This window comes from Nerophis ophidion, linkage group LG14 (assembly GCF_033978795.1).
Source record: "Nerophis ophidion isolate RoL-2023_Sa linkage group LG14, RoL_Noph_v1.0, whole genome shotgun sequence".
Classification (NCBI taxonomy): Eukaryota; Metazoa; Chordata; class Actinopteri; order Syngnathiformes; family Syngnathidae; genus Nerophis; species Nerophis ophidion.
Window position 1 is genome coordinate 52,330,590 of NC_084624.1, and position 22,111 is coordinate 52,352,700.

The 22,111-nt window shown below is 38.2% G+C and overlaps 1 protein-coding gene across 1 annotated transcript; it reads left to right on the top strand.

The window, feature by feature from the left end:
• The first annotated feature begins 569 nt into the window (after positions 1 to 569).
• On the top strand, positions 570 to 21,766 carry atp6v0b (ATPase H+ transporting V0 subunit b). Its single transcript, XM_061921018.1, has 8 exons — positions 570 to 845; positions 9,740 to 9,788; positions 16,660 to 16,743; positions 16,864 to 16,941; positions 17,007 to 17,076; positions 17,151 to 17,202; positions 19,336 to 19,526; positions 20,947 to 21,766. Exons 1-8 carry the CDS (start codon positions 761 to 763, stop codon positions 20,971 to 20,973), a joined length of 636 nt encoding a protein of 211 aa, XP_061777002.1. The 5' UTR covers positions 570 to 760; the 3' UTR covers positions 20,974 to 21,766.
• The last annotated feature ends 345 nt before the right edge of the window (positions 21,767 to 22,111 follow it).

Here is a 22,111-nt window from a genome sequence, read left to right on the forward strand (position 1 = left end):
ACATCCATTGCTTTCCTCCTCTCCAAGGTTCTCATTGTCATCATTGTCACCGACGTCCCACTCGGTGTGGGTTTTCCTTGCCCCTATGTGGGCCTACCGAGGATGTCGTGGTGGTTTATGTTGTGGTTTGTGCAGCCTTTTGAGACACTAGTGATTTAGGGCTATATAAGTAAACATTGATTGATTTTGTAGGAAATACAATAGAGAAAGCCAAATACTGGAAATTTAGGGCTATATAAGTAATTTAGGGCTATATAAGTAAACATTGATTGATTTTGTAGGAAAATTTAGGGCTATATAAGTAAACATTGATTGATTTTGTAGGAAATACAATAGAGAAAGGCAAATACTGGAAATTAAGTCGGTGAAAGAAAATATTAGGTTAGTAATGGAAGATATATTAGGATTGAATTCAGAACACATAGGATATAAAGCAATATACACATTTAAAAAAAAAAACACTGGGTTAAATAAAAGAATATAGAGTAGGGATCATCTCGGTCCACACTCCATAACAGTAGGTGGCGCTAACGCACACCACAAGGTTGCTTGCCAGCCGCCATAAAGACATAAGAAGAAGAAGTAGGTCACGTGGGCGTGAGGCTGGATCAGCTGACATTATTAGCCTGCTAGCTTCTCCTCTCGACGCTCCTCCGCTCGGCCAGACAACACCAACATTAACTCCAACACCAACTAACTAACTAACTAACAACTCCCCGGACATTAACGTCCTCTTGTCTGCTGGCACGCCGCCACATCGATGCTGCTGGAGTGGATGATGAAGGGACATTTTATTCTCTACAGCGGCCTGACTCTGGCCTTCTGGACCACCATCCTGGTCGTCGGTAACATCCTCTTTTTATGCACTTTATCCTCTTTTTAAAACACACCAAGTCTATTTAACATCATGTTTATCTTCAAGTTAAGTCCATTCAGGCGCCGCGTCCCAGTGACTAAAAGGCGTACAAATGTAAATGTATGGAGGAATGAGGATCAAAGTGAAGAAGCAGAGCGGGCTTTCATCGCTGCCTGCACTGCGACACTTTATATATATATATATATATATATATATATATATATATATATATATATATATATATATATATATATATATATATAGTACATATTCCGTACAATTGACCATTTTATTTTCATTTTTTTATTTTATTTATTTATTTATTTATTTATTTCGGCAATCTTCACATAAAACAAAGAACAACAACAAAAAAGGAAAACTATGGATTGAACTTTCACAGTATCAATCAATCAATCAATCAATGTTTACTTATATAGCCCTAAATCACTAGTGTCTCAAAGGGCTGCACAAACCACCACGACATCCTCGGTAGGCCCACATAAATGATAAATGATAAATGGGTTGTACTTGTATAGCTTTTCTACCTTCAAGGTACTCAAAGCGCTTTGACACTACTTCCACATTTACCCATTCACACACACATTCACACACTGATGGAGGGAGCTGCCATGCAAGGCGCCAACCAGCACCCATCAGGAGCAAGGGTGAAGTGTCTTGCTCAGGACACAACGGACGTGACGAGGTTGGTACTAGGGGGGAATTGAACCAGGGACGCTCGGGTTGCGCACGGCCACTCTCCCACTGCGCCACGCCAAGGAAAACTCACACCCAGTGGGACATCGGTGACAATAATGACCCAGTGGGACGTCGGTGACAATGATGACTATGAGAACATGATACTGTGAAAGATCAATCCATAATGGATCCAACACAGTCGCGAGAGTCCAGTCCAAAGCGGATCCAACACAGCAGCGAGAGTCCCGTTCACAGCGGAGCCAGCAGGAAACCATCCCAAGAGGAGGCTGATCAGCAGCGCAGAGATGTCCCCAGCCGATACACAGGCGAGCAGTACATGGCCACCGGATCGGACCGGACTCCCTCCACAAAGGAGAGTGGGACATAGAAGAAAAAGAAAAGAAACGGCAGATCAACTGGTCTGAAAAGACCCGCTCGACATCCATTGCTTTCGGTCCCCTAGAGGGGGGGGGGGTTGCCCACATCTGAGGTCCTCTCCAAGGTTTCTCATAGTCAGCATTGTCACTGGCGTCCCACTGGATGTGAATTCTCCCTGCCCACTGGGTGTGAGTTTTCCTTGCCCTTTTGTGGGTTCTTCCGAGGATGTTGTAGTCGTAATGATTTGTGCGGTCCTTTGAGACATTTGTGAAGGGACGGCGTGGCGCATTGGGAGAGTGGCCGTGCGCAACCCGAGGGTCACTGGTTCAAATCCCACCTAGAACCAACCTCGTCACGTCCGTTGTGTCCTGAGCAAGACACTTCACCCTTGCTCCTGATGGGTGCTGGTTGGCGCCTTGCATGGCAGCTCCCTCCATCAGTGTGTGAATGTGTGTGTGAATGGGTAAATGTGGAAGTAGTGTCAAAGCGCTTTGAGTACCTTGAAGGTAGAAAAGCGCTATACAAGTACAACCCATTTATCATTTATTTGGGGCTATATAAATAAACATTGATTGACATTGAAAAAAGGAAAACAAAAAAAACACTCATTTGAGCAATGATTGAGCCGAAAGGGTGTAGGTTGAAGCAACGCTTATAATAAACCTACCCCATCACAACATCACAAATATATAAAATCTAAAACATGCTTCACTTATATTACTTTTTTTTAAGCAATATATAAGCAACATATATGTAGCACACGTCTCATATACACAGTTTAACATTTAAATCAAACATATACATTTGTATACTTATATATACACTATTTAAATTCCATATAAAGTGGTAATATATACATTTTAATATAACCTATATGTATAATTATGAAATCATAAATTGTATTTATATACATATTATATATTATTGTCTTGTTAAAACAATGTTTGACCATTAAATGGTAACTTGTTTAAGTCGGGGTCCACGTTAATCAATTCATGGTACAAATATATACTATCAGCATAATACAGTCATCACACAGGTTAATCATCATAGTATATACGTTGAATTATTTACATTATTTACAATCCGGGGGGTGGGATGAGGAAATTTGGTTGATATCAGAACTTCAGTCATCAACAATTGGTACAAAATGCGGCTGCTAGACTTTTGACAAGAACAAGAAAGTTTGATCATATTACGCCTGTACTGTATATACCTTTATATACATATATACATACATATATACCTGTACTGGCTCACCTGCACTGGCTTCCTGTGCACTTAAGATGTGACTTTAAGGTTTTACTACTTACGTATAAAATACTACACGGTCTAGCTCCATCCTATCTTGCCGATTGTATTGTACCATATGTCCCGGCAAGAAATCTGCGTTCAAAGGACTCCGGCTTATTAGTGATTCCCAAAGCCCAAAAAAAGTCTGCGGGCTATAGAGCTTTTTCATTTCGGGCTCCAGTACTCTGGAATGCCCTCCCGGTAACAGTTCGAGATGCCACCTCGGTAGAAGCATTTAAGTCTCACCTTAAAACTCATTTGTATACTCTAGCCTTTAAATAGACTCCCTTTTTAGACCAGTTGATCTGCCGTTTCTTTTCTTTTTCTTCTATGTCCCACTCTCCTTTGTGGAGGGGGTCCGGTCCGATCCGGTGGCCATGTACTGCTTGCCTGTGTATCGGCTGGGGACATCTCTGCGCTGCTGATCCGCCTCCGCTTGGGATGGTTTCCTGCTGGCTCCGCTGTGAACGGGACTCTCGCTGCTGTGTTGGATCCGCTTTGGACTGGACTCTCGCGACTGTGTTGGATCCATTGTGGATTGAACTTTCACAGTATCATGTTAGACCCGCTCGACATCCATTGCTTTTGTCCTCTCCAAGGTTTTCATAGTCATTATTGTCACCGATGTCCCACTGGGTGTGAGTTTTCCTTGCCCTTATGTGGGCCTACTGAGGATGTCGTAGTGGTTTGTGCTGCCCTTTGAGACACTAGTGATTTAGGGCTATATAAGTAAACATTGATTGATTGACATTGAAACAGTGTAGGTCTTATTTAGTAGGATATGTACAGCCAGCAGAGAACATAGTGAGTTCAGATAGCATAAGAGCAAGTAAATACATTAGAAGTACATTTGATTATTTAAATTAGGTTGTTTATAATCCGGGGAGATGGGATGTGAATGGAGGAGGGTATTAGTAAAGTGTTGAAGTTGCCTGGAGGTGTTGTTTTAGAGCGGTTTTGAAGGAATATAGAGATGCACTTACTTTTACACCTGTTGGGAGTGCATTCCACATTGATGTGGCCTAGAAAGAGAATGAGTTAAGACCTTTGTTAGATCGGAATCTGGGTTTAACGTGGTTTGTGGGGCTCCCCCTGGTGTTGCGGTAATGGCGGTCATTTACGTTAAGGAAGTAGTTCGACATGTACTTCGGTATCAAGGAGGTGTAGCGGATTTTATAGACTAGGCTCAGTGCAAGTTGTTTTACTCTGTCCTCCACCCTGAGCCAGCCCACTTTGGAGAAGTGGGTTACATTGTAAACATTTACAACACGGTTACATGTTACACATCACTTTAATTACATCTGGGCTGTATTGTTACACAAACATTCCTTTTTTTTTAATGCCATTTGTCAGTGGTTCTCAACCTTTTTTCAGTGATGTAACCCCCTTTTTAATTCAAGTACCCCCTAATCCAGGAGTCGGGAACCTTTTTGCCTGAGAGAGCCATGAAAGGCAAATATTTTAAAATGTATTTCCGTGAGAGCCATATAATATTTTTTAACACTGAATACAACTTAATGTGTGCATTTTTAAGTAAGACCAACATGTTTAGAGTATAATAAATCTCCTATTCTTTTTAATAACATTCTTATTCTGAAGTTAACCAATAATAAATCAAATACTTCTTACCATTAATGAGACTTCTTGAATAAGTCTGGTAGAAAACGGATGGATGGATAAAATGCATGAGAATGTTTTATATTTTGAACAGTAATTTTAGCACTGTGATTACGAGCCGAATTATTCATAATTATCGTGTTAAGCCAGGGGTGTCCAAACTTTTTCCACTGAGGGCCGCACACTGAAAAATCAGAGCAAGCGGGGGCCATTTTCATAATTTTTATTTTAAAAACCAATACAATATATGTATAAAAAATATACATTTAGGCCTCCACTCAGTTATGATCCCGGGAACCCCATAAGGTTAAGGAAGTAGTTCGACATGTACTTCGTTATCAAGGAGGTGTAGCGGATTTTATAGACTAGGCTCAGTGCAAGTGGTTTTACTCTGTCCTCCACCCTGAGCCAGCCCACTATGGAGAAGTGGGTTACTTTGTAAACATTTACAACACGGTTACATGTTACACATCACTTTAATTACATCTGGGCTGTATTGTTACACAAACATTCCTTTTTTTATAATGCCATATGTCAGTAGTTTTCAACATTTTTTTCAGTGATGTAACCCCCTTTTTAATTCAAGTACCCCCTAATCCAGGGGTCGGGAACCTTTTTGCCTGAGAGAGCCATGAAAGCCAAATATTTCAAAATGTATTTCCGTGAGAGCCATATAATATTTTTTAACACTGAATACAACTAAATGTGTGCATTTTTAAGTAAGACCAACATGTTTAGAGTATAATAAATCTCCTATTCTTTTTAATAACATTCTTATTCTGAAGTTAACCAATAATAAATCAAATACTTCTTACCATTAATGAGACTTCTTGAATAAGTCTGGTAGAAAACGGATGGATGGATAAAATGCATGAGAATGTTTTATATTTTGAACAGTAATTTTAGCACTGTCATTACGAGCGGAATTATTCATAATTATCGTGTTAAGCCAGGGGTGTCCAAACTTTTTCCACTGAGGGCCGCACACTGAAAAATCAGAGCAAGCGGGGGCCATTTTCATAATTTTTATTTTAAAAACCAATACAATATATGTATAAAAAATATACATTTAGGCCTCCACTCAGTTATGATCCCGGGAACCCCAAAGGGTTTTGGTAAAAAAAATGTGTCATTATTCAGTATTATAATTTTTATTATTATTCAAGTTTTAAATCTCTAGATCAACAGTAGAAAAAAGAAATGGAAAAACACAAAATATTCAATATTTTCACCCAATAACTTTTTTAGGTGGAATATTTGAGATTATATGATAATTGGAGCCTTAATTTTGGATTTTGATTCATTATTATTTTTTGAGCAATGACACTTGAAAACACATCACACTAAAATAATTGGAGATCCAAAAGTGTCCTACTTATTAAAGTGTTAAACAATAAATTATACATTTTATTTACCTTTTTACTTTTAGCACAATAATCTTGAGATCAACTTCAGATATATCCGTCAATTTTAAGTTTTATTGTTGTTTGTTTGTTTTAGGCCCTTCTTAGGAAAAAAAAACAGCTCAGTTTTTTATATGGCAAAACACAAAATATGCAACATTTTCCCCAAAAAGATATCTCAAAGTGGAATATTTAATGTGATATAATCGAAGCCTTGGATAGGTCAATAATTGAAAATGACATTGATTTTGATTCATTATTATTTTTTAAAGAAAGAAACAGCCTGCATGGCAGCTTTGTGTTGGAGTAAACATTGCAACAATTTCTTGTTACATTTCACCTGTTTGCTCTTTTATACCAATTTTTTTTAATTTTTTTATTGTATTTTTAAAATTTGCCGTGGGGCCGTTAAAAAATGACCGGCGGACCGCACTTTGGACAGCCCTGTGTTAAGCAATGTCAGCTAAGATTTATCTGAGAGCCACATCTGGCTCTAGAGCCATAGGTTGCCTAACCCTGCCCTAATCAAAGCAAAGCATTTTTGTTTGAAAAAAAGAGATGAAGTAAAATACAGCACTATGTCATCAGTTTCTGATTAATCAAATTGTATAACAGTGCAAAATATTGCTCATTTGTAGTGATCTTTCTTAAACTATTTGGGGGAAAAAAGATATAAAAATACCGTATTTCCTTGAATTGCCGCCGGCATATAGTATGCGCTTGCCTTGAATTACTGCCGGGTCAAACTCGCTTCACAAAATAATTAGCGCATGCTTAGTATTACCGCCGGGTCAAATTTGTGACGTCAGGAGTGACACTTCCCCTGTCATCATTTTCAAAATGGAAGAGGCTGATTTCAATACCGGTAATTTGAAATCGCATAAAGGGAAGAAGATTAGGAGCTATTCAGTAGGATTTAAGGTCCAAGCTTACATCACACTCAATTTTTTACTGCATGCCTTTGGTAAGTGCCGGAGTGAGAAGAGATTTAAAATAATTAGCGCGTGCTTACTTTTACCGCATGCCTTTGGTGAGCGCAGGAGTGAGAAGAGGTTTTAGATTAATTAGCGCCCCGGCGGCAATTCAAGGATATACGGTAACTAAAAACTTGTTGAAAAATAAACAAGTAATTCAATTATAAATAAAGATTTCTACACATAGAAGTAATCATCAAATTAAAGTGCCCTCTTTGGGGATTGTAATAGAGATCCATCTGGATTCATCAACTTCATTCTGAACATTTCTTCACAAAAAAAGAAATATTTAACATCGATATTTATGGAACATGTCCACAAAAAATCTGTCGTCAACACCGAATATTGAATTGTTGCATTTCTTTTCACAGTTTATGAACTTACATTCATATTTTGTTGAAGTATTATTCAATAAATATATTTATAAAGGATTTTTGAATTGTTGCTCTTTTTAGAATATTTTTAAAAAATCTCACGTACCCCTTGGCATACCTTCAAGTACCCCCAGGGGTACACGTACCACCATTTGAGAACCACTGCCATATGGTTTCATGAGTACAGCTACTGTGGTTAGCTGGTTGCTAATGTTGCTCAGCAGCAGACAGAACATTTAGCTAGATGACATAGGACAATATTTTGGGGCAGAAAATGGAATAAATGAGAAGACTAGTGTTGCGATTGTAAGAAGTGTCCCTAAAGGAGAAGTGCAGCGGATCTCATCTCGTGACAGAGTGAGCTAATAAGCTGAAGTGGAAAATACTAGCTTGACCGCAGGGGTGTCCAAAGTGCGGCCCGCGGGTCATTTATTAATGGCCCTAAGCACATTATAAAAATACGATAAAAAAAAATAAAAAACAGAAAAAGTGGTACAAGAGAGTAAACAGGTGAAATGTGACACGAAAATGTTGCAATGTTTTCTCGAATAACACAAATCTGCCATGCAGGCTGTTATTTTCTTTAAAAAAATAATAATTAAAATCAATGTCACATTAAATATTCCTTTTTGAGATACTTTTTGGGGAAAATGTTGCATATTTTGTGGTTGCCATATAAAAAACAAAGTTTTTTTTTTTTTCTAAAGAAGGGCCTAATAAGCTGCGATGAGATGGCGACTTGTCCAGGGTGTGCAACGCCTTCCGCTCGATTGTAGCTGAGATAGGCACCAGCGCCCCCACCCCCAAAGGGAATAAGCAGTAGAAAATGGATGGGTGGAGGTGGCGACTTGTCCAGGGTGTACCCCGCCTTCCGCCCGATTGTAGCTGAGATAGGCGCCAGCGCCCCCCGCGACCCCAAAGGGGAATAAGCGGTAGGAAATGGATGGATGGATGGGCCTAAAAAGAATAAAACAAAAAACATAAACAACAATAAAGGTTATAATTGACACATCTGAAGTTGATTTCAAAACGATTGTGTTTAAAGTAAACAGTTAAAAAAAAAAAATATATATATATATATATATACATATATATATATATATCCATCCATCCATTTTCTACCGCTTATTCCCTTTCGGGGTGGCGGTGGGCGCTGGCGCCTATCTCAGCTACAATCGGGCGGAAGGCAGGCTACACCCTGGACAAGTCGCCACTTCATCGCAGGGCCAACACAAATAGACAGACAACATTCACACTCACATTCACACACTAGGGCCAATTTAGTGTTGCCAATCAACCTATCATATTTTTTTTTTTCATAGCTGAGATAGGCGCCAGCGCCCCCCGCGACCCCAAAGGGGAATAAGCGGTAGAAAATGGATGGATGGATTGGCCTAATAAGAAGAAACAAAAAACATAAACAACAATAAAGGTTATAATTGACACATCTGAAGTTGATCTCAAGACGATTGTGTTTAAAGTAAACAGTAAAAACAATATATATATATATATATATATAATTTTTTTTAATGAGTAGGACCCTTTTGGATCCCCAATAATTTTAGTGCGATTTTTTTTTTTTTTTTTTTTTTTTTTTTTTTGTCATTGCTAAGAAATTAATAACAAATTGAAATCAGTGGTGTTATGTGTTGACATTTTTAAGGCTCCAATCAATCTATAATCTCAAATATTCCACCTTAAAATTCTATTGGGGGAAACTATTGCATATTTTGTGTTTTTTTTCCATAACAAAACAGGGTTTTCTTTGACAAAAAGGGCATGCAACTTAAATCTTTAAAATCATTATATTTATAGACAGATAGACCTAATGTTGATCTAGAGATTTAAACCTTGAATAACAATAATACAAAATAATGACACATTTTAAATATTTTTTTGACCAAAATCCTTTGGGGTCCCTGGGATCAAGCCTGAGTGGAGGCCTAAATGTATTTTTTACACGTATATTGGTTTTTGAAATAAAAACATATCAAAATGGCCCCCGCTTGCTTTGATTTTTCATTGTGCGGCCCTCAGTGGAAAAAGTTTGGACACCCCTGCCTTACAGTAACACATGAATGTCACCTTTAACACATTCATTGTACTTAATCATGTTGTCATGTACTAATGAAACTCACTCTCTTGCAGGCATATGCTACACTATATTTGACCTAGGATTCCGCTTTGATGTGGCATGGTGAGTACCTAAGTCAGTCCTGCCTGAAAAAGTCTGTACAGGACTATTATGGTGTACACCAGTGGTTCTCGACCTTTTTTCAGTGATGTACCCCATGTGAACTTTTTTTTAACAAAAGTACCCCCTAATCAGAGCAAAGCATTTTTGGTAGAAAAAGAAGTAAAATACAGCACTATGTCATCAGTTTCTGTTTTATTCAATTGTATAACAGTGCAAAATATTGCTCATTTGTAGTGGTCTTTTTTGAACTATTTGGAAAAAAAGATATAAAAATAACTAAAAACTTGTTGAAAAATAAAGAAGTGATTCAATTATAAATGAATATTTCTACACATAGAAGTAATCATCAACTTAAAGTGCCCTCTTTGGGGATTGTAATAGAGATCCATCTGGATTCATCAACTTCATACTAAACATTTCTTCACACAAAAAGAAATCTTTAACATCAATATTTATGGGACATGTCCACAAAAAAATCCATCTGTTAACACTGAATATTGCATTGTTGCATTTCTTTTCACAGTTTATAAATTCCTATTTTGTTGAAGTATTATTCAATAAATATATTTATAAAGGTTTGTGGAATTGTTGGCATTTTTGTAATATTTTTAAAAAATCTCACGTACCCCTTGGCTTACCTTCAAGTACCCCCAGGGGTACAAGTACCCCCAGTTGAGAACCACTGGTGTACACTATCCTACATGCTCCTAATTGTGTTAGGGGAAATAATTGGCCTTTTTAAGATAGCAACATCATACATGTAAAACTTTTAAAACTGTTGAACTTTTTAAAAATTTTATGTATTCGCCTGATTGTCGCTGAGATAGGCTCCAGCGACCCCAAAGGGAATAAGCGGTGCAAAATGGATGGATGGATGGATAGTATCATTTTGTATTTTTGATGCCTCACTTTTCATTAATAATAATAAATAATAAATAGCTTTACTGTCTTCGAGGAGAAATTTGTCTAGGACACCAAGACACAGCGTTTTTTATATATATATATATATATATATATATATATATATATATATATATATATATATATATATATATATATATATATATATATATATATATATATATATATATATATATATATATATACATATACATATACATATACACACACACACACACACACACACACACACAGAATGGGGTGAGGGTCCAGTGGCAATGAGTCCAAGACGACTAGGGACCATTTTCTGCTGCAGCCTTCTGCCGACATTGCAGCCATTGTTGTAATTCTTAAATCTACCGTTTTCCGCTTTTAAAATCTTCACCGTATCCCTGGCTAGGGGGCAGTCAGGTACTAGGCCCTTGCCAAGGTCCACCTGGGGTTACTGTATTAAAGGGGTTAACCTCCTAGTGCCTCAAGACCCCATAGAGGAGCCTCCACTGCCGGATGCACTTTAACCTCATGCCCAGGACACACATAGATATTAGAGATGCGCGGAGAGGCAATTATATCATCCGCATCTCCAAAGTCGTCATCCACCCGCCGTCCACCCGAACTAACATTTTATCAGGACCGTACCTGCCCGCCAACCGCCCGTTAATCGGCCGCTGAGATTCATCAGAGGTTGTCCGCCTTTACCACTCACAGAGCTATTTAAACCTGTTTCACAGAATAACGATGACATTTGGAGCCGCTAACGTTCCCGCGACTATCCAATATCGTTCATTCTGATTAGAAGTATATGGGCGTGCTGTGGAGCCATTGACTTAGACATCTTCAACATGTACGAACCAATTGTTGGTCCGGCAACTTGTTGTGTGCAGCTTCCGCTTTTACACGTTCAAGATTGAAAGGCATGCTGGGTGATACAGAGTACACTGATGGTTGTGATATAAACAATTTTAAAAGTCTTAGTAATATGCGCCACGCTGTGAAGCCACACAATACAAGTTTGACAAACACATTTCGGGAGAACATCCTCACAGTAACACAACCTAAACGTAACACAACAAATACCCATACTCCTTTGTATTTATGACACTTCCTAAATATATTTTACACCCCCGCGCCCCCAACCCCGCCCACCTTACCGACGTGGGGGGGGGGGTGTAAAATAGTCAGGTTTTGTCATGAATACAAAGGATTCTGGGTATTTGTTGCGTTGCGTTTATGTTGTGTTACTGTGAGGATGTTCTCCCGAAATGTGTTTGTCGTTCTTAATTGGTGTGGCTTCACAGCGTGGCGCATCACAACCATTAGTGTACTCTGTGTCACCCAGTATGCCTTGCAGTCGTGTGCGTGTAACTGCGGAAGCCACACACAACATGATGCTGGACTGACAAGTAGATCGTACATGTTGTAGTAGGCGACAAAGCCAATGGCTTCTTGGCACGCTCTAATATTTATTATCTGGGTGACTACCGGCAGTCATTCAGGAGGATGATAGCGTCTCTTATTGTCTTCTTCGCTTTATAACACGGGTCTTAAATGGCACTTTGAATGGCAAAGGATACCGATCACAGAATCATGCATATCAAATATTTCCGGATGGTTCAACCGCCACCCGCCCGAATCTAATTAAAATAAATTTTTTCGTCATGTCAACCGCCCGACCCGCGGTTTATCCGCGGATTCCGCGGATGAGACCGCGAACCGCGCACCTCTAATAGATATACATACATGCAGTATGAATATGACAATACAGTGAGGACAGTGCACAGATATATCACTTAGTTATGAGATCACCCATTGCACTATCCCAATATCGCATCCGGTAACTACAGTAGTTTTATGTTAAGTGCTTTAATTGCCAGTGGGACAAAGGACAGTCTATACCTGTTGAGTTTGTACATTGCTGTTCTGTACTGTTTACCATTTGGCATCTACACAATTTCACTATGTGAAAGTAAGTGGTATGGGTCACGGCCCACGGGTGATTTGAAGACCCTGCTTCCTCACGGTTTTGTCCAATATTTCTTGAAGGGAACGAGGGGGCTGCATGCCAATTATTTGACCAGCCCTCTTGATGAGGTTTTGAGTTTGACGGAAAGATCTCCAAAGCATGTGGAGATACCATAACGGATGACAGATTGAATGTTTGCCTTCTAAAACAACACCAGGATATTGCTTGCCAATATCATGAGGTCTTTCTTTCATTTTTGCATCCGCATGCATTTGTTGGAAGAACTGTTTATATTTATTTGCATTAGGGATGGGCAATATATCCTGGAATGTACTGGGGGGGAGGGATTCATATGGCCTCACTCTTTGGTGTATCTCGCGTAAGAGGAAGAGGGTGGGTAATCGTTTTCCAATGCATTCTGCTGAAAATGATGGAACGCGGCACTCTGCCTAGCATTTGACACTGTGGTCAAAGTTGGAATTATCACAAGACACATTTGAAGATATTCAATACCCCCCCCACTAGAGATGCGCGGTTTGCGGTCTCATCCGCGGTTTATCCGCGGGTCAGGCGGGTGACATGAAGAAAAAATTGATTTTAATTAGATTCGGGCGGGTGGCGGTTGAACCATTTGAAAATATTTGATATACCTGGGTCAGGAATCGCTATCCTTTACCATTCAAAGAACCAATTTGGACCCGTGTCACAAAATGCCCCCCGTGCGTCGGTAAGGTGGGCGGGGTTGAGGGCGCGGGGGTGTAAAATCATGATGTGTCACGGATGCAAAGGATTCTGGGTATTTGTTGTGTTGCGTTTATGTTGTGTTACTGTGAGAATGTTCTCCCGAAATGTGTTTGTCATTCTTGTTTGGTGTGGCTTCACAGTGTAGCACATATGAGTAAGTGTTAAAATTGTTTATATCACAACCATCAGTGTACTCTGTATCACCCAGTATGCCTTTCAGTCATGTACGTGTGATTGCGGAAGCTGTATACAACATGTTGCTGGACTGACAATCGGTTTGTACATGTTGTTGAAGGTGTCAAAGGCAATGGCTCAACAGCACGCCTTTATTCTTGTCATCAGGATGAACACCAATGGATATTCGTGAGAACGTTAGCGGCTACCATTGTCTTCTTAGTCTGGGAAACGGGTTTAAATAGCTCTATGAGTGGTAAAGATGTCCGACCTCTGATGTATTTCAACGGGCGGGTGGCGAGCGGTTGCGGTTCTGATAAAATGTGGTTCGGGTGGATGACGACTTTGGTGATACAGTTGCGGATGATATAATTGCTTCTCCGCGCATCTCTAACCCCCACTCACCATTCATCATGTTTCATGTGTCAGGTAAACTGTGATGAATTGGGCCATGTGAATCTCATTCCTACTATACATTGCAGCCTCCTGCCATAATATCATGATCTATTATTTGATATGTAAATTATATTTAGAACAACAGTTTACATCCATCCATTTTCTACCGCTGGTCCCTTTCGGGGTCATATGCTCCTAATTGAACTGCTGACTTATGCAATTGTATTGTTTTCTCAAAACTATTATTTATCTACTTGGTCCTTTACTGTTCATATCTGGCTGTTTTCTGTTGTAATATGTTCTAGCTACACTTCTGTTAAAATGTAATAATCGCTTATTCTTTTGTTGTTTAAATCATTTACATTACTGCTGGGCGATTCTACAAATTTGGGTATCAAGCCAAAACCAAGTAGTTACATTGGCAGTATTGGTTCATACTTAAAATGTTACAGATCATTGAATGATTACATTTTTGAGTGCAATTATAATCAGGCAAAAACACAGGATAGCAACAGTATCAAATACATATTTACATTATTTCCTACTATTGGTCCTAAATTAAATATTTTGGGGGGTTTTTTGCCCTCAAAGCCCTCTTCTGTGTCCAGTGACTTATTTTCTAAGTTTGTTAGTATTTACAAAAATGACAAGGTTTTGAAGATACAAAATAATTGATTTAACTATTGTAATACAGGTGCTTACTAAACTTGTATTGTTACAGTCGGTAGTTGTGTTGATATGCCCACCAATCAAAAGCTGTAGCTTAGCTGTTAGCACATCCTCCCACAGTTTCTAGTGTAGCATTTCAAGCTATTCCTCATCCTCCAGTAATAATGATCCTTGTAAGAAACATAGTGTGTTTGCCGCCAGGGACATTAGCTTGCTGGCAACAACGCTACATTGCATCGATGAAGGGTTATTTGCTTGTCGCTGTGAAATTTGTGTGACACCGCTAGAATGTGTCAACAACATGCATTATAATGGTATAACGATTAGAATAAATGCTCTATCACAGGGGTCACCAACGTTTTTGACACCAAGAGCTACTTCTTGGGTACTGATCAATGCGAAGGGCTACCAGTTTGATACACACTTAAATAAATTGCCAGAAATAGCCAATTTGCTCAATTTACCTTTAACTTTATGTTGCAATTAATAATTAATGATATTTATATTTGTGGAAACACTGATCATCTTAAATGATTTCTCACAATTAATATATATAGAAACAGATAAATATTAAAAAAAAAAAGGGGGTATTTCTGTCTGTCATTCCGTCGTACATTTTTTTTCCTTTCACAGAAGGTTTTTTGTAGGGAATAAATGATGAAAAAAACACTTAATTGAACGGTTTAAAAGAGGAGAAAACACGAAAAAAATTAAAATTAAATTTTGAAACATAGTTTATCTTCAACTTCGACTCTTTAAAATTCCAAATTCAACCGAATAAAAGAAGAGGAAATACTAGCTAATTCGAATGTTTTTGAAAAAAATTTTTAAAAAATTTATGTAACATCATTAGTAATTTTTCCTGATTAAGATTAATTTTAGAATGTTGATGACATGTTTTAAATAGGTTAAAATCCAATCTGCGCTTTGTTAGAATATATAACAAATTGGATCAAGCTATATTTCTAACAAAGACTAATCATTATTTCTTCTAGATTTTCCAGAACAAAATTTTCAAAAGAAATTCAAAAGACCTTGAAATAAGATTTAAATTTGGTTCTACAGATTTTCTAGATTTGCCAGAATAATTTTTTTGAATTTTAATTATAATAAGTTTGAAAAAATATGTCACAAATTCATCGACGAAAAAACAGAAGCTTGAATGAAGAATTAAATTAAAATGTATTTATTTTTTTACAATAAAAAAAGTCAAATTACTTGATCATTGATTTAAATTTTAAGGAAAGAAGAGGAAGGAATTTATGTGTTTAAAAATCCTAAAATCATTTTTAAGGTTGTATTTTTTCTCTAAAATTGTCTTTCTGAAAGCAAAGTAAAAAAATAAATGAATTTATTTCAACAAGTGAAGACCAAGTCTTTAAAATATTTTCTTGGATTTTCAAATTCCATTTGAGTTTTTTCTCTCTTAGAATTAAAAATGTCGAGCAACGCGAAACCCGCTCGCTAGTAAATAAATACAATTTAAAAAATAGAGGCAGCGCACTGGTAAGTGCTGCTCTTTGAGCTATTTTTAGAACAGGCCAGCGGGCGACTCATCTGGTCATAACGGGCGACCTGGTGCCCGCGGGCACTGCGTTGGTGACCCCTGCTCTATCAAATGTAAATCATTTATATCATAGATTTTGCACAACCCTAGTAAGTCCTAATGTCTACCACAGATGACATTGTTGTTTTACATATATTTAAAAAAGGCTGAATGTTACCAAAAACCAACTCAACTATTGACTAAACACTTGTGCTTAAAAAAACAAAAAAATGCCCAATTTAAGTCTTGACGAATGCAAAATGTTGAGGAAGGAAGTAGTCTTGTGCTCATTTTGAGAGAAAGTATATTTAGTTCCATTGGACTAATTGCAATCAAGCAAATATGAGTGGAAAGGCCAGGATGTAAAATGCATGATTGTTGAAGTGTATTACTGTAACTAGCACTTACATCTATGTTGTTTATAAAAAACATAGATTATATTCCTCTGTGTGTCACTGTCGTGTGTTTTTTTTTCCCAGGTTCCTCACAGAAACCTCCCCCTTCATGTGGGCCAATCTGGGCATCGGCTTGGCCATCTCGCTGTCGGTTGTGGGAGCAGCTTGGTTAGCAGTCACACACTCTGGACATTCTTATTGTTGTTTCCTCTTTTTTGGAAGATTGCAGAAGTGGAAAATGTTACAAGGCCTAACATGGAAGCTTTGTGTATTTTTGTGTGGCTGAAGGGGAATCTACATCACTGGCTCAAGCATCATTGGAGGAGGTGTCAAGGCTCCCCGAATCAAGACCAAGAATTTAGTCAGGTAGGCTCATGAAGTAAGAAGTTTTTGTAAAAAATAAATAAAAATAATGACCATTTCTTTTCCAGCATCATTTTCTGTGAAGCCGTTGCCATCTACGGCATCATCATGGCCATTGTCATCAGCAACATGGCCGAGGTAAACCCCAGGTTTTGTTTTTTCTTTGTTTTTATTGGTTTTGTTTCATGACCATGAGCTCTGTCATCTTGAAGAACTTCAGCGGGACGACTCCTGAGACCATCGGGGCCAGGAACTACCAAGCTGGTGAGAACACTAAATAGTCATGAAGCACAGCATAATGTTCTGTCATAGCTTTTTCAATATACTCTTTTTTTCATTGCTTAAGTTGACTTTTCTGCTTGGAATGAAAAGCCTATTTTTGTGTTAATTATACATAGACTCCATCCATCCATCCATTTTCTAGCACTTGACCCTCATCATACTGATATGCAATTAAAAAAAATGTGCATAGAAAATCCGAATGGTGCCACAGGGGTTAGTGCATGTGCCTCACAATACGAAGGTCCTGGGTTTAATCCCGGGCTTGAAACTTTCTGTGTGGAGTTTGTATTTTCTCCCCCGTGACTGCGTGGGTTCTACTCCGGGTACTCCGGCTTCCTCCCACCTCCAAAGACATGCACCTGGGTATAGGCCCCTCCCACCTCCAAAGACATGCACCAGGGGATAGGCCCCCTCCCACCTCCAAAGACGTGCACCTGGGGATAGGCCCCTCCCACCTCCATAGACGTGCACCTGGGGATAGGCCTCTCCCACCTCCAAAGACGTGCACCAGGGGATAGGCCCCCTCCCACCTCCAAAGACGTGCACCTGGGGATAGGCCCCTCCCACCTCCATAGACGTGCACCTGGGGATAGGCCTCTCCCACCTCCAAAGACATGCACCAGGGGATAGGCCCCTCCCACCTCCAAAGACGTGCACCTGGGGATAGGCCCCTCCCACTTCCAAGGACATGCACCTGGGGAAAGGCCCCTCCCACCTCCAAAGACGTGCAACTGGGGATAGGACCCTCCCACCTCCAAAGACATGCACCTGGGGATAGGTTGATTGGCAACACTAAATGGTCACTAGTGTGTGAATGTTGTGTTGGCCCCGCGATGAGGTGGCGACTTGTCCAGGGTGTATACCGCCTTCCGCCCGAATGCAGCTGACATAGGCTCCAGCGACCCCGAACGGGACAAGTGGTAGGAAATGGATGGATGGATGAAAATCAGAACTCTGTGCTTATACAGTAAATGCTAGTTTTATACAATATATGATATTCAAATTCACCAATTAGTTAAACTACATTAATCACATATATATATATATATATATATATATATATATATATATATATATATATATATATATAAAATCACTTTTTAAGACTTTGTGAACACAATTATTTAAAAATGGTTGTATTAAACTACTTTCCATTTCAATTTGTCACAACCTGAAATGATCATGTCACACATTATATGTTTAAGGTGTGATCATTCTAGATAATTTTGTGCATTAATAGATAATGCTAGCAAGCACAAGGCTAACAAAGACATATTTGAGAAGTTGTACACTCCTAAAAGATATGTTGTGTAAAAGCTGAAAACGTTTACATAATTAAAGAGAATATGTGTGCGCTATTGACATTTTTTAAAGATACACTTACGTTCAGACTTTGAAACACATTCATTTTAAAACTATAGGATTAAGTTCCATAGCATGCACCCATCAGGGGCACAAATGTGATGTCACTTCCTGGTCAAATATGTAGGGGTGTGGCCTAAATTTCGAGTCAGTCATGCTTCTAAAACTTGCATTTTGATAGTCACATAAAAACTACAAACATGATTTTTTGAGCACAGTTTTATAATGTAAAAATGAAGCCTACAAATGAATGTATGTATTTCAATCTCTTGTTTAAACTTCATCATATTATCTTTTAAATGATACCATTGAAATAAATCTAAAAAATGTAAAAGGTATTTTCAGTAATTGAAGTTTAGGGATCACAATTGTGGACAGCTACTTTTCAATAGAAAGTGTCCTATAAGAGATAATCTATTTATTTTATCTTATCACTATCTCAATGAGATGGGTTTGAAGTATAATATCAAGTAAGTAAAAATGCATGTTTGAATACTGAAGTGTTGGATTAAACCCTTTTTATGGCTAGGGTAGAATGCCCTATATTTAGAATAAAATATAATATGCATACACAATATAATATGCATATTTATAGCGTGTGTGTGTGTTTTCAATCGGTTATAGATAATGAGTGTACTACATCAGAATTTCCCCCAGTATATTTAAATGTATTCAATATCAAAGATTGAAATAAATGCAAGATAAGTACAATATCCCAGCAAGTAATGGATGTTTGTGTGTTGGTGGCTGCAGGTTACTCCATGTTTGGGGCGGGTCTGACTGTGGGCTTCTCCAACCTCTTCTGTGGCATTTGTGTGGGCATCGTGGGCAGCGGGGCGGCGCTGGCAGACGCCCAGAACGCCAGCCTCTTCGTCAAAATCCTCATTGTGGAAATCTTCGGGAGCGCCATCGGCCTGTTCGGTGTTATCGTAGCCATTTTGCAGGTAACTGATCCTCTTTTTTTTATTTTTTTACCAGTTTTTAATACGGTTCAGTATTTCTACAATAATTTATTGTCTTGAATCTAACTCTGATGCTAAATTTCAGACAGTTAAAAGGGGCGCTTCTAGCTCGGTTGGTAGAGCGGCCGTGCCAGCAACTTGAAGGTTGCAGGTTCGATTCCCGCTTCTGCCATCCTAGTCACTGCCGTTGTGTCCTTGGGCAAGACACTTTACCCACCTGCTCCCAGTGGCACCCACACTGGTTTGAATGTAAAAATTAGATAATGGGTTTCACTTTGTAAAGCGCTTTGAGTCACTTTGAGAAAAGCGCTATATAAATACACTTCACTTTTAGTAAACACTTAGGAACACACCTTTAGATTTAATGCTAAGGAGTTAGTTCACGCCTGATCCCCTTTTCACATATTGTTTGGAACCTATGTCATGTATCATATGTCATATATGTAATAGATGTCATATATCTTATGTCATATATGTCATATGTCATATATGTAATAGATGTCATATATCATGTCATATATGTCATATATGTCATATATGTCATATGTCATATATCATATATGTCATATCATATGTCATATATGTAATAGATGTCATATATCATGTCATATATGTCATATATGTCATATATGTCATATGTCATATATCATATATCATATATGTCATATCATATGTCATATATGTAATAGATGTCATATGTCATATATCATATGTCATATATGTCATATCATATGTCATATATCATATGTCATATATGTCATATCATATGTCATATATGTAATAGATGTCATATATCATATGTCATATATGTAATGGATGTCATATATCATATGTCATATGTCATATATCATATGTCATATATGTAATGGATGTCATATATCATATGTCATATCAGATGTCATATATGTAATAGATGTCATATATCATATGTCATATATGTCATATATGTCATATATCATATATGTCATATATCATATGTCATATATGTCATATATCATATATGTCATATATCATATGTCATATATGTCATATCATATGTCATATATGTAATAGATGTCATATGTCATATCAGATGTCATATATGTAATAGATGTCATATATCATATGTCATATATGTAATAGATGTCATATATCATATGTCATATATGTAATAGATGTCGTATATCATATGTCATATTATATGTCATATATGTAATAGAATAGAGTTTTATTGTCATTATTGCAATGAACAGGTTCAAAGAACAACGAAATAATAGATGTAATATATGTCATATGTCATATATGTAGTAGATGTCATATGTCATATGTAATATATGTCATATTACATATGACATATATTAAAAAGTCACTTTTGCATCAGAGCGGACCTTTTAACAACCTCCCTCATTCTTTTCCTTCAAAGACGTCAAAAGTAAAGATGGGCGACTAGAAGATGCCTCGGCAATACCAGGAGGCGGACGACTGCTGGAAAATAAATGAATTATTGTGTAAATACAGCATAAATTATTTGAATGTTCTCTCCGCTGTGTATTGTTTTCAGCCATTATTTAAAAGAAGAGGTGCACAAACTGGGTTGTAGTGAATGGTGTTTAAAAAAAAAAAAAAAAAAAAAAAACCCACACTACAGTATTTGAAGTGTGTGTGTGTGTGTGTGTGTGTGTGTGTGTGTGTGTGTGTGTGTGTGTGTGTGTGTGTGTGTGTGTGTGTGTGTGTGTGTGTGTGTGTGTGTGTGTGTGTGTGTGTGTGTGTGTGTGTGTGTGTGTGTGTGCGTGTGCGTGTGCGTGTGCGTGTGCGTGTGCGTGTGCGTGTGCGTGTGCGTGTGCGTGTGCGTGTGCGTGTGCGTGTGCGTGTGCGTGTGCGTGTGCGTGTGCGTGTGCGTGTGCGTGTGCGTGTGCGTGTGCGCGTGCGCGTGCGCGTGCGCGTGCGCGTGCGGTGTTCTTGCCTGGTCTGTTCCTTTTCTTTCCTGTTGAGCCTTCATCTTAACCTGAAGACTGAGATGATGTTTACAGCTACGTCCAAATTTGCATCAAAAGTTCGGATAGTGTAAACATCCATTTTTGAAGCCTTTTTTCTTTGACACATGTCCATCATTACATGCTGAACTGTACTTAATTGTTTTGGAGTCTTTCGTTTTGTACATCATGAATCATTCCAATATATCTTAAACATCTGCTCATGTTTTGCGTTATTGTCAAATAAACGTTTAGTGGCTGCTTTTGAAACTTTTTTTTTTTTTTTTAATTTGTCTTCATTCTTTATGCCGTCCCAATTGGACGAACCAGGCTAATGAACTACCTGACTAATGTATGACTGTCCCAACCATGCAATAGTTGTTCAAGTTCTATTTTAATTTTAAATCAAACTCATGTTGTATAGTATAGGTCGTGTGTGTGTGTGTGTGTGTGTGTGTGTGTGTGTGTGTGTGTGTGTGTGTGTGTGACCTGGTGATGAGAAATTACATGGGAAATCTACAATAAATCAAACCTTCGTTGTGTCTTCATAAATGTTTGTGGATATGAAATAAAAGTGTATAAGTTGTCTCAACCTGAGGATTATGAACATGCAGC

What these genes read in the sequence shown, in the direction of transcription:
- atp6v0b (XM_061921018.1), top strand. Translation starts at nt 761, where the DNA reads ATGCTGCTGGAGTGGATGATGAAGGGACATTTTATTCTCTACAGCGGC. An exon ending in AAGACCAAGAATTTAGTCAG is followed by an intron (nt 16,942 to 17,006) that starts GTAGGCTCATGA and finishes TTTCTTTTCCAG; the next exon opens with CATCATTTTCTGTGAAGCCG. An exon ending in GGCCAGGAACTACCAAGCTG is followed by an intron (nt 17,203 to 19,335) that starts GTGAGAACACTA and finishes TGGTGGCTGCAG; the next exon opens with GTTACTCCATGTTTGGGGCG.